The 13,369-nt window shown below is 36.7% G+C and overlaps 1 protein-coding gene across 25 annotated transcripts in view; it reads right to left on the reverse strand.

Moving 5' to 3' along the window:
* The window catches only part of EPB41L2 (erythrocyte membrane protein band 4.1 like 2), a 129,226-nt gene that overhangs the window by 17,276 nt on the left and 98,581 nt on the right, over positions 1–13,369 (reverse strand). For 4 of the 25 annotated variants that reach the window (XM_068938292.1, XM_068938293.1, XM_009688806.2 and 1 more), the window contains 5 exons: positions 9,615–9,677; positions 6,663–6,809; positions 2,087–2,215; positions 917–970; positions 147–707 (listed from right to left, as the gene is read on the reverse strand). In XM_068938292.1, the coding sequence (XP_068794393.1) occupies positions 147–707; positions 917–970; positions 2,087–2,215; positions 6,663–6,809; positions 9,615–9,677 (954 nt within the window). Of the gene's footprint in view, positions 1–146; positions 708–916; positions 971–2,086; positions 2,216–5,195; positions 5,301–6,662; positions 6,810–9,614; positions 9,678–9,870; positions 9,904–13,369 lie in introns of all 25 variants that reach the window. The other 21 variants (XM_068938309.1, XM_068938313.1, XM_068938310.1 and 18 more) reach the window with 13 other exon arrangements.

Here is a 13,369-nt window from a genome sequence, read left to right on the forward strand (position 1 = left end):
CTCTCAGTGGTTTCCCCTTCCAAAGGATCTGAATCTTGCTGAATGCCTGAAGAGCTGGAAGAATAGGAGAAGAAGAAAGCCAAGTATATTTTCACCCCAATAAATCTCTCTGCTTAATCTAGTTGTCAAACTGTTCTACCATTTACCTCTGAACAACAAATTATTTGTGGTGCAACATCAATGTCAACATGAGACACATCTCCATTCAGTCTGAGCTGCTCTTCCTCTTTTTCTTCACCTAAGTTTTGCTTCATCTCATCTGAGAAATTCTTCTCTTCTGTAGCTATTGTAACTGCATTTTCCTGGACCAAAGCTGCAGCTGTAACTTGTTTGCGCTCAACCGGTACATTTAGTTTACTGCCTTCTGATGTTGCTTCTACTTGCTGCGTTATCTTTTCTTCATGCTCTTTTTTTCTGCTTGTATCTTCTTCTTCTTCTTGTTCTTCCCTGATGACCTCCTCAATTGCCCTATGATGTGGCTGGTATTCTCCCACCTCTTCATCCTCACTCTCACTACTACTGCTGCTACTATCTGATGGCAAAGATGATGAGTCTTTTTTTGACAGGTGCTCCACCTTACATGTTTCCCCAGCATCAGTGGCAACTTGCACGTTCCCTTTGTTGGTTTCGTCTATGACTACTGTTTCTTCTCTCCCAACCTCTGCCTGCTTCTTCTCCTCCACTATGTCCAGAGTCTCATGTGAACTCTGCACAAAAAACATGGATGAGGAAAAACAAAAGTATAGTATATGATTAAATTAAAATGATGGAGGAAAAAAATTAACGTATGGCTGGTTCATGTCATGTAGAAGACAAAAGATGGTTGTGATGGTTAACTGAAAAGGGAAAGAAAGAAAGAATGAAGATGGATTGGAAGCATTAGAGCCAAATTTAACTACGGAAAAATCAGTAGAACCTTATCAGCATCGCTGACTCCAGTGCAAGGCCCTTCTGCTCTGGAAGCATGTCTCTGTGAAACAAAAAGCAATCAAAGGACACAAATCAATGCATTTTCTAAACAGCAGGAGACAAATACTTAGTATCCTATACAAAACACTGGCACATCCCTTTTCAACAGCATAGCAGTCTTAGAGCAAGCTTTAAGAATGTATATTCATGAAGCTAGACAGGTACTGTGTATTCACTGCAAGACCCACAAAGAACTATGCTCTTTTCCTTCCACTTCATTAAAATATTCCACTCAAAAGTAGGCAGGAATTATGGACATTATTAATTAGGATAAAACAAGACAAAGCATGAAGAAAGCATGAACACACTAGTCAGTCATGCTACTGAGACAATTATCTCAAATCAAGAATTAATAATAAATAATATTGCTGGAAAGCAAAAACTGATTTAGTATTCTACTATCAGGTTATCATCACAGAAAATAAAAATATTTCATTGTAAGCTTTTATTAGTTCACTTTTGGTCTGTTACTTTAAGAAACTTAACAGATCATAAGGAGGAGACTGTTCAGGATGGTATTGTTATTGAAGTAGCAATACGTGACTACCAAGATGATCCTATTAGGATTCAGTGTGGAGCTCAAATGGTGAGGTTAAAGAAATTATATTAGTATCTTCCGTGACAAAATGATGTGATGGGATATCCCAGAAAGCCCACCATACATTAGATCTAAAAACTACATAATTCATTTTCAGAAAATGGTTGGCAGCACATTAAGTTCAAATAGTAAATATAAAAGTGAACACATCATCTGTGACTTAATCCTAGCTTTTATTGCTTGTTTTACCAAGCAAAGCAGCTACAGAGTCTAAGCTAGCATTCCTGGAGAAGCTAAACCAAGAACCAATGAGTACTTCTTAAGCACTGCAAATAGAGAATTCAGGTCTTTAGCTGCATCGCTCGCCCCTAATACAAGTAACCAGCCCACCTCCTCTGACGCGGCAGAAGTTATATGCCACCTTTGTGGTTTTTTTACTGCATTGTGGGTCGGTGTCTAAATCTTTAAAGCGGACGCTGGTCTAATCTCCGGCAGTAATTCACCTGTCCCCCCGCTACCATTTTTAGGGCTGCACGGCCCGGGTGGGTGCCGGCGGCGGGGAGGGAAGCGGACAGGCACCTGGGGCGGCGGCGCGGCGGCGGCGGCCTCGGCCTTCCCGGCAGCGCCCTCTGCTGTCCGCACGCCGGCTGCGGCGAAGGAAAAGCCCTCTTTACTACACAAAATTGACGTTATTTCTTCTTCTAGGCTCTAGACAAGTTAAGAGAACGGAAAGCACAGGATTAAACAGCGAAGGACAAAGCAGCAGCGCCCTACAAAGGAAAGGTCAGGCGAGAAAGAAAACACGACAAAGAAAAGGATTCAATTCGGAGAAATCTGTGAGAGCGCAGGAGAAGCGGAACGTACTCCAGCTAAGGGGAAAACGAGAATATGGCAAGATAACAGAAAAAATTGCTGACGCCCAAAGTAATCACAAAACACAGCAGTGCTCTAAAACTGTATGCCCACCATTTACTCTATTTCACACTAGAAAAATTAAAAACATTAAGTGGAGGAAAAAAGCAGTAAAGATTTTGTGATTTTCAAAGCGAAAGTAAAGTTTACTTATAGATTAATTCCATATTTAATGTTGGGATTATTCCCCTTTAAAAAAACAGTTCTTAAACCCTTCCAGCTTCCTCTTCCCAGGCAGAGGGTAGTCAAATACATTCACTTTGAACATTACAAAGCCAGAAGGCAAAGGAGGATTTATTCATTATAACTTTTAAAGGTTGCTTTTCAAGCAACTACTTAAAAAAAAAAAAAAAAAAACAAATCCCACTTAAGCAGATTTGTATTTATTAAAGAATCACTTACAAAAAGCCTTGTCCATTTTATTAGAAAAATCTGTTTTAACTAAACATGTGCAAGGGCACGTTAAAGCCCAAATTATATTTTGTCTGATCTACTTTCTGTAGTACTATGAATCTGTGCAGTAAAACAATAAAAATTTAAAATTTGTGTGGGCACAATCCCCTGAAAAAGTCATAACTCTCATTTCAGTTCTTATTCCATAAGCTCATGTATCACATTACAAGTACACAGTTAAAAGTAAAAAGCCAATAACGTAACAAATATCTAACATAGATATAGCATACCTCTTTCCAATGTTAAATAAAATACATTTCTGTCTTAGAAAACAGTAATACAGACAATCAAGGCAGAAACACATTTCAGAGGAAAGCCAAAATGCAATGCACGTAACTACAGTACGTGTAGACCTAGTGTGTACTAGCACTGTAGAATCTGAACGCTTATTTAAGTAACACTGTGCTACTATGTACGTAGTACTACACATACGGCACGCAGAACAGAAAAGAAAAAGACAAAAGGACCCCTATATTTTTCCCCTACAATAACATCTGAAATATATTTCAAAGACGCCTAAGAAAATTTAATTTGAATGCAAGTTGGTAAAATCTGCTTGTATGCTATATTTGACCTCCATCAGGGCAATGTGTTACTCATCCCCGCTTCTTTCCCTAGTTCACTATACCCAATAACAAAAAAATATTCTATTAATAGTTTACATCAAAAGGCAAAAAGGCTCACGATACTACTTCTGCTGTACTCTGACACCACATTTATTCTAACAACTCAAAAGAGTAAAAAAGAAAAAAGGTCTTTATTTCTGTATGTGGTCAGACTGTGCATCTCTCATCACAGACAGGCACATACTCCCCATCTATTTGCATTCTACCACCATCAGTTTAAGTCCTCTAATTTTTTTTTAAATCTTTTACAAGGAAAACACAAATAACAATTTGCCTGATAATACACCCCCTGTTTCATGATGCAGCATCTTATACACATTACTAAATGCATAGATAGCATTGGCAGTCTTCAAATTACTTTATTTACAATAATATATATATCATCCTTTTCATCTCTTTAACTTCCTGGCAAACAATCTTCAGGCACATATGCGCACACACGAACATGAAATACTGTTTATAAGCAGCAGCAGGTTTGGCGGAGAAAATAAATAATATTGTTGATTCTGGATATCCAGAACATATTTCAAGTATTTATTTGTGACATACATACCAATGTGTCACAGTTTTGTCATAATTAAGTCACAGATGCTGTGCCTTTAAGAAGTATGGTGGTAAAAATGAGATTTAGCCAAGGTAACGTTCCTCATACACAGAAAACAAGACTTATTGGCATGTATTTTCACTAGAGTAAAAGGAAGGAAAGAAAGAAAATTAGCAGTGTATCCTTGCATCCAGCAGCTTTACTCATGTCTATTGTTCAACTATCCTAAAAGACAGGCATGAAAACACTGCATTCTAGGAGTAAGACTGAGCAACATCTAACAATAGTAAGACTAAGACTAACAATACTAGTGAGGCTGAGCAAAGTCTACAAATACCAGGCAAGTTTAAGTTGGGGGTAAGTAAGGACTTGAACCCCAAATTCTGTATATTCATCAACAAATAATTCAGGAAGAAAATATATAAACACCAGCTTTGGAAAACAGCACATGCTACTGAAATAGGACTAATGGCTTTACAAGCCATTTTCATTCCAAATTTTAGGTGGTGGAAAACAGTTCAAAAGTGATGTCAAAAAGCAACATCAAATTGCTACCCACCATCATTATCAAACTGCTAGTAACACCACTAACTTTTAAACTGTGCTTGCACTACAAAAAAAAGTCAAATCTGATTATGAAGGGAGACAATTTCCCCCTTTCCATGGGTGAAAAAAAGAGGTACAGAAGCAAGGAGGTATTCAGAATCAGGCTGCATTTGAAACAAAGCTGTTTCTACTACAGCATTATTGATTTGGATAATGACTACATAATAAATATGTAATTACAATGCAAATAAAAATTGTGTGTGAAGTGTCCAATAACTGCAAAGAATGCAGACAATTATTTCCATCTGGAATGGAAATATATATTTTGCTGTCATCCTAGTCACATACAATATATACAGTAATTTTCCAGTGAGAGTTTTGTTTTCTTTTCAAGTGGTAGCCATTCAGAACTTCACACCTGGCTTGGTGTTTAAGCAGAACGTTGCTGCCATTCTATATATCCAGATCTTGGTTTACAGCTCAAACTTCTCATTTCAGTACTGGCTTAAGCAAGTTATTTCCATCAGGAAAAAAAGGAAAAGAAAGAAGTGCACCAGATAGCCCCCAGCAGATAAAGCAAAAAGGCAGTAGGTCTCAGGGCAGCCACCTTGTCATTCTCCTCTGGTTTTGCTCCAGCAGTCCATGGCATTGCAGTCCATTGCTTCTCCTTCGCAGGCAGCGTTTTCACTTGGAAAATGTAGTCTCCTTTTTTCTATTTGTTTTTCATTTTGTAAAACCAGTGTAAATCGATAAGCAATGAGACAGACACATACTATATATAAACATAAAGCCAAACCGGTCTGAAAGCAACACAATATACTAGGTGAGAAAAATAGAGATAAAAGTGCAATACCTGGCAGGGCCTCAACTTCAACACAAAGAAATCAACATAGAAAATACACACAACCACATTATAAAAAAAAAGTTACACTTTTACATGAATGCTTACTGTAACAGAAAAAAAAATTGCTATTAAATGAATCAATGCTTCCGGAACAACTGAAAGACTAACATTTGTGTTTACACATATACTACTTCACTCAGAAATTTGAAGGATAATTACCTGGCAGTGATCATATTTTTAAAAATAGTAATTAAAGAAGTAACTGCAGTATCTGCACACACATGCTTATAGTTCAGAATGCTTACGTATCTTGTTGAAATAACAAAACAAAATCACAAGCCTTAATAACAAAAATCATTTGATAGCATCAAGGAAGCTTAATCTGAAAGTTCACCTCTCTGGTGCCTGAAGATAATGCTGAACAAGTATAATGAGATTAGGATAACAACACGTTTTGGGGGCTGAGGGGGGTGAAGTAACAAGGAAAAAAGGATAACAAAGGATAAATTGATTGCTCTTAAAGACTGATTGCTTTTCTGCTCAAAGAACTAGCAAATAACTCCTTGTAAAACTAAGTTTCAGAACAGCAACTGAAATTTCTTTGGGTAGATTTCTGGCCACAAACATTTAGGATAATATTTTTGAAAAACTGTTTTCCAAACTGTTCTTTTAAGGTTCAGTCATATAGGAGATAGGGGAAAAAAAGCAAGTAAAATCTTTTTAAGGAGTTTTTGAGATCAAGATGAATAGATTTTTAAGAACTACACTAAGTACTTCTCAAAGAAGTCATCACTGTCAGCTATTTAATCATGTAGAAGTCCTTCTGAAATAACATGCACCAAATAGCTGTTTGTGTACAGCCTGCCTAAGAAGAGTTAAGGATGCAAACGGAGGAAAAGTATTACTGTTATGAGAAATTAAATTTCCTAAGAGCTGTGTAAATCAAAGTGGATTTTAAGCTTCACTTAGCAGAGCAAAATATGGACATTGTTTCAATTTTTTTTTTTTCAAATGATTCTAGCTCACAGCTCTTCTCACAGAAGAAAAAAATTCCACACGTTACTGAAGTCAGGTCCAATGGTAAGTGGTAAAAAGTTAACGTACCCTTAGTATAAACAAATATTACATTAGCTAAAAAGAAAGTGTTAATGTACAGGATGAAGTACATTTACTATGTTGCCTACAGGGTTGTACGGAAACGCATGCAGACAAGCGTCGGCAGTGACATACCCCGTGTGTCTGTAGGGACAGAGGTGTGATACGCCGCTTTTCCCACTCATTTGGACGTGGTTCAGGTGTGGACTCCATGAAATTGCGCTTGAGCTCACTAATGCTAGCCTGGTGTTTCAGTAAGTCGTCCTGGGTCTTATCCAGGTCCTAGGCAACCCGCAATGTAAAACAAAGTAGGACAAAACACGACAACAAAAGCAAACTTAACTGTAAAAAAGAAAAAAAAAAGGAATAAAACCAAGGAAAGTGCCTTGTGTGTGAAGAGCCAGTCTTCTTTGAAGTGCCTTAAAATAAAAATGTTTAAGGCTACAAGGGAACTAAGATTTTGTTCTTTTTAATAACAAAGGGCCAGTCATACACTATTTCTTCCACATTTTAATGCAAAGGAAAAATAATGCTGTGAATGGTTATTTAACAGAGGGCTATTTTGATCCAAACAGGAAACTACTAGCTCTTTGAAGGGATTATAATTTCCAGTAATTGCTTGCTTTCATTGAAAATTTGTAGACATGGAAGCAAACTCATTGTGGTACTACACAAATGATTAGCATTACTGAAGGCAGTTGTAAGCAAGAACAATTTAACGCAAGGAGCATTATAAAAACGTATCATTCCTATTACAGGCTCCAGAAAAAAAAGACTTATTTCTGTGTAGACATTATGTCACGGCCAAACATGCAAGCAACTAACCCCTGCTTAAGGTCAGAGGGACTACTTATTAAGCCTATCACGTAGGCTTAACACTATTAGAAGAATCAGATTTAAAGACTGATATCCATCAATAACACATTTAAGAACCTGACTGCAGACAGAGCAGTCAAGCAGGGATAGTCTTTGTGTATGTCAACACCAAAGAGACATTTTCTCTAAACTGCACCTACACAAGTAGGCACCAAAGGGGACATCACAGCGTGAATCTCAGGTTATATTTCGCAGTGAGCCGTTGAGGCTAAGACACAGCAACTTGGATTTAATAATTGTAATCTACTCTTCCACTTTATAGCAGATACAGGAGCAAGCATAGGGATCAGGAGCTATGCAGAAACATAGATTTTTGCCTACTTAACCAAGAAAGTTGTCATCTTAACTCTCTTGGAAATTCATTATCCTTTAAATGCAATGCTGGGCTTCTGTGGAAAGAGCAGATTTCATTCTCTCCTTTCACCACATCAGGTGTTGTGAAAAGCCTCTGTTGCATATGCACATTCAAACACAGGAATACTTGTTCCATATTCAGTGGTGAAAATCAAGTTTAAGCCTCATACCCATTTTTAGTATGGAATTAGAAGAGTCATCATTCACTGAAGTTTAAAATGAAATATCAATGTAATCATAATTATTACATTCTTTTCCCAAAACTTGAGCAATTAGATATAGTAATTTAGACAAAGTATCTAGCTTTTATACAAAGATTTCATGTACTTAGTAAAGGAACACTTTGAAATTTTACTTTAACAGTTTGGATAGGATTTTTATGTTCTTCAACGCTTACAACACAAATACCTGTATTAAATATTAAAAAAAAAATACACACAAAACTCCTCAGTTTCTAATTTATCTTGAATGGTTTGTTCAGCATGAATAACAGCTTGGTGCTGCAAATTTATTTCCTAATTCTGCAAATGCTTATACATGCACTTCACTTTGAATGTTAAGAACCCCCCTTCTGGCAACTCAGTAGGTTTATATTGTTACAGGACCAGTGCTTCACTTTAAAGTAGGGCTAACACACAGGGAATGTTAAATATGTCCCCCTAAAGTACCTATCTGTTGAGTGAATTAGAAAAGTATATCAAAGAAAATACATTACACAACTGAAGCTAGTAATAATTCTGATGACATAATTTTAAAGCCTATCTTGGCTTGAGACAAGGCACGTTTCTTGGACTTGTTCAAAGCAACGTTATGCAATACACATTTTCAGTGCTTTAGTAAGTTATACACAAGTAAAGTTTGAATAGTGATCAAAAGCTGCAAAAAGCCAACAAATGTGTTAGTTGGGTTACTGTAATTCATACATCTCCTTATGACTAATCAAAACCAATGATTAAAAAGGACTGTTTTTTGTGACAAAGGGAATTATTTATAGCCCCATTTGGATGAATAAAATAAGCTAAAGACAGGATGGGATTTTCGACAGTTTCTTTAGTTGCTAGCTTATGTTATTAACTACAAGTTAAAAGATACTAATTGTAACTAAAGACAAGCTATGATAAAATTCTCCAGATTAACAGGCTATATGAAAATTCTTATAGTAAAAATCTCTACTTCAGTAATAAGTAATAGCACCACACATCAGAATGCTGTTCAAAGCTCTTTTACTGTTGCTCAGTCTTCAGTGAGAATCAATCTTTAGAAAATAAGAATTACTTCCATTTCAAAAATGAAATAAATAAAGGTATTATAAGCATAGCTAAGCATTCACTTTAAAAATCTGATCCTAACAAAAGTTTCCCAAAGCTCCTAAATCAATGAATGTCAGAGCCAGAACTAGTTTTTCAATACTTCTGCCAGTGCTTGTGCCTTCTTAACTCCATTTATTCAGGTAATGTATTTGATAATTGTTGATTAAACTGGTGGAAACTCAAAACCCTGCTCAAAAAAAGATGCATACGTTTAGTAGCAATGTATAAAAATGCCATTTAGGATGATGAATTGGACCACTGTGTTTGATTTATCTAAACAGGGCTATTATTCCCAGTTGCCACCTTGAAAACATCTAGCAAAAATACACGTTCAACATCCAAGGCAAGGAATTTCTTCTCCCCCTCCCCCCAGCCTTCTTATTTTCTTTTTGGAAAACTCAAAAACTAGAACTATAAACATGCAACATTTCCAGCTTTCCCCATGCACTTCATGCACTGTGTCCATAACAGCCTGCAAGTGACCTCCCATCCCGAGCAGCCTGGCAGCCCATGAGAAAGGAAAGTTTTCCTTATGTTATATACAAACCTCCAACATTAAATTGCTATGTCTGACATAAATATTTTCCCCGTCTACTCTCAAGGAATTGTTCTGTGAAATTAAGCCACACAGACAAAAAATAAAAATGAACACAAAATGTAAATAAAAATGACCCTTACAATTAGACAGTTAAATAAAATAAAATGGTAAGGTGAAAAGGCACTATCAGACAAAAGAAACTTTAAGGTGCTAACAAGGCAGGCAGCTACAGCCAGATTTAATTGTTAAAAAAAAAAAAATCCACCTTTTGCTGTCCTTCCTCCTCTTCAGATTCCAGCTACGTGAGCACATGGCAAATCATTCAGAAAAGGAACCATTAGCATACGCTTGCAGAATAACAGAGGTTTCAGCTCATTTTAAGTGCTGCAAACTATGTGCTATATTTACAGACCTTTACTGTTTCGGCCCCAGATGTTGCTGAAATTAAGTGACTTTGGTCTTCCTTCACCTACGTTGCTGTAGAATGGCTGAAGTAATATTTGGCATAAGTGGAATGAAAAATGGAAATTTCAGACTATATCCCTTTCTTGCTGTGCTTCTCAGCGCTTTCCCCATGGACAGATAAAATTTAAGAAAGATTAAAGAAAAAAGCTGGTATGTATAATTTCTATGGTAAAAGCCTTAAACTCTGTCACAAGCTGATGGGAAAATGGAATTTAATGTATGAGCTTATTTTGGTAAAACAGCCTAGGATTCAAGTCAAATAAATAACTATTCTATTTACAAACTGTCTTGATTACTTTCAGAATATCGCTGAGGGGGGGGCTTTATTTTTTTGGTGTCCCCTCCCCACCTTTTATATTCCTCCTCAAACTGCAACGTGCTGTTAGAAATAACAGCTGATCTTCTCACCTTACCTACAAGGATCCTGAAAGCACATTTAAGGACAGGCATTCTTTAAAAAGGAAACAACCTTCCAACCTTCCCGCAAGTACAAACAATTGCCAATCTTTGAAAAGATGCATTTAGAAGTCAACGCTACGCAAGTTCATAAATTTGAAGAGTGGTTTGCTTATTACATGTATTGTTATATTTTTGATTTCTGTGAGAATGCGGTGTGGCACATATAACTTTCATTCATCTCTTGCTTATTTGGGTTGTTATATTTTATGCAAATTTATGTTATAGGTGATGGATTAAATCCAGTCATAGAAAAACAGATCTTTCAAGGCATGTTTTTTCATTATTTTAGACTTAGATTTGTGTCTTTTAACGGCATCATGTCACATTTAGGAAGTATTTAATATATACATTGTATTGACTGAATCAGTTTAACAAACTGCATTAAATATAACATAGAACTGGGCCCCCTCTTTTTTGGTTCTATTTTTTTTTTTTTCCACATTTCCTTTGGAGATTGAACCACCTTTTCTAACACACAGTGTAGTTATGATAACATGCATAACAGACACATGGACAGGAGGCATTTTCTCAACTATTCCAGATGATCACAGCAACATATGAGTGTAACTGAGGTTTCTGTAGAGCAATTTTAATAGTACATTTCAAAGAATGTCCAGACTTCAGCGATTAAAGTCTGACACGGAACCTGCAATCCAGTCTAATGAACCAAATCATTCTCCACCCTAACTATTGCTAGAGATTAATGAAAGCAGTTAAAAAAAAGTGCTTTCGACAGACTTAACTTTGCACAGACCCTTGTGGAACAGAAATATCTGAAATCTGGAATTTAAAAAGTTCATTTTAAAGCATTCACAATTTTCTGAATTCAAACAGCTTTTAGCGTATCAGTTTTCAGATCTAAACAAAAATTTTGAGACATATATTTCAAAGTCAAAGTACTGAAGAGACATGCATTTTAACCCACGAATAAGCTACTACTGCAAGTAGCACAACAGAAATAGTTATTACCAGGCAATCATATAAATACATCTGTTATTTCACTCCTTAACATTTTGAACCGTAAAGTAGCTCTACCTGGAGCTCAGTATCTATGTAATCAAATGAAATTATGCACGCTGTATGATTTCAGGCAAAAAGAACTCAGGTATCTGTTGAGTAAAAATCCCTTGACAATATTACAGGCTATTTTTGACAAATGAGAAAAGTTACCAAGATACAAGTGTGTGTGTGTGTGTGTGTCTGTGTACACACATACATACACACACACACATATACTAGGAAGTGTGCAAAACTGAGAAACCTCTGGGAGAACTGCTTTGAAAGCTATGTGCAAGTGTCAACATTTAAGCAACAAAATTACACACCTCCTCTTCCTCTGCTTTGTCCTTCAGGTCATTGTCATGAAAGGTATTAAATGAAGTTGCCTTAGGCTCCAGATAGCAGAGGGACAGAGCAAGAGGAAGGGAAAATGTGAGCGATAAAGGAACAGACTGGAAAGCAGAGAAAAGTAGCACAAATATAAGGAGAAAAGAGGGGATGAAGGAAGGGGAGGTAATAGGAACATAGTCCTGAAGGCCAGGTGGAAGGAAAGAGATGCAAACATCAGGAAGGCTAGGAAAACTGATATAACCATCCTCATCAAGCAGCGAACGGAAACTAAAAGGAAAGCATCTGATAAAGCTGAATGAGACACAAAACTTAGTGTTTTTGCAGTCTGTTTTACAGATCTTTCCCTCCATTATAGGAGGGCATTGACTAGCTGGGTGTCTCATAGATTCAAAAATATTATCTGGTGAAGCTATTTCTTTTTTATTATGATCTGGTGTTTCTTTCATGGAACTGCACTCCAAGATGTCTGGGATGGTAAGGATGGGCTCCCCAAAGGGATCTTCCTCTGAAATATCTGAAAGCATGTCCATCTCAGGGATAGGTGACAGGTTTGTGAGATGGGATGACATATAACGAATGGCTAGTGATGGTGGATGCGTGTGAGTGAGCTGAAGAAATAAATTCTGTGAACAGTGGAAAATGAAAACACAATAAAATGTGAGTTTGTAGGCACAAGAAGAGGGGAAGAAAAAGAAATTAGTAGTTAGTGAAAACTTTTACTTAGAAACAAGGATACCTCTAATAATGCAACATAAACATCAAAAAAAAACAGACCCCCCCCACCTTGTGTTTTACCTAACAGCCAACTTGTTTACTTCCATGGATTATGAAACTGAACCCATTATGCATGTTTTGTTCTCAGGCGGCAAAGAACTTTGTACTTTTGAACTGCAATAGTCACTTACAACAGATGGGAGCAGACAGACATTCAAAGCTTTGGCAGAAAGGTCAGGGGACAGTACAGTACGCGAAAGACAAGCTGGCACTTTGATTCTTGGATTTACAACCATCTCCTCAAAGACGTAAAGAGAGCCAAAAAAAGAAAAGAAATATCTGCTTTAGGAAGAAGAAAAAGCTGTTCATAGAGCTGGCGTGTGTAACAAAACCTTACTGAACAGCTTCATGGAACAATTTCCCAAAATACTGCTCCCCCCTGGTGGAAATATTGAAAGATACCACTGCTTTGGAACCAAGGAACTATTATTATTTTACCAAGCCCAAAGAACAAAGCATAATAATATGTTTAACTATTTGCCTCCCATCAAGAAAAAAAATGTACGTTTGTATGTGTGTGTGTGTTCCTGGTCTAACTCAAAGTTATTCGAACTTGCTAGGAAAAAAAAAAAAAAAGAATACATGCAGCTGCTGGTATTTATTCCCTTCCTATACTTGAAAGGAGTGGGAGCAAATAAACTGCACTGAGAAACTCAGCAGACCAAATTTCATCCCTAAGAATTGGACGGGTAACGTGAAAAAATGTTTGAAAACAA

This window comes from Struthio camelus, chromosome 3 (genome assembly GCF_040807025.1).
Source record: "Struthio camelus isolate bStrCam1 chromosome 3, bStrCam1.hap1, whole genome shotgun sequence".
In the NCBI taxonomy this organism is placed as follows: Eukaryota; Metazoa; Chordata; class Aves; order Struthioniformes; family Struthionidae; genus Struthio; species Struthio camelus.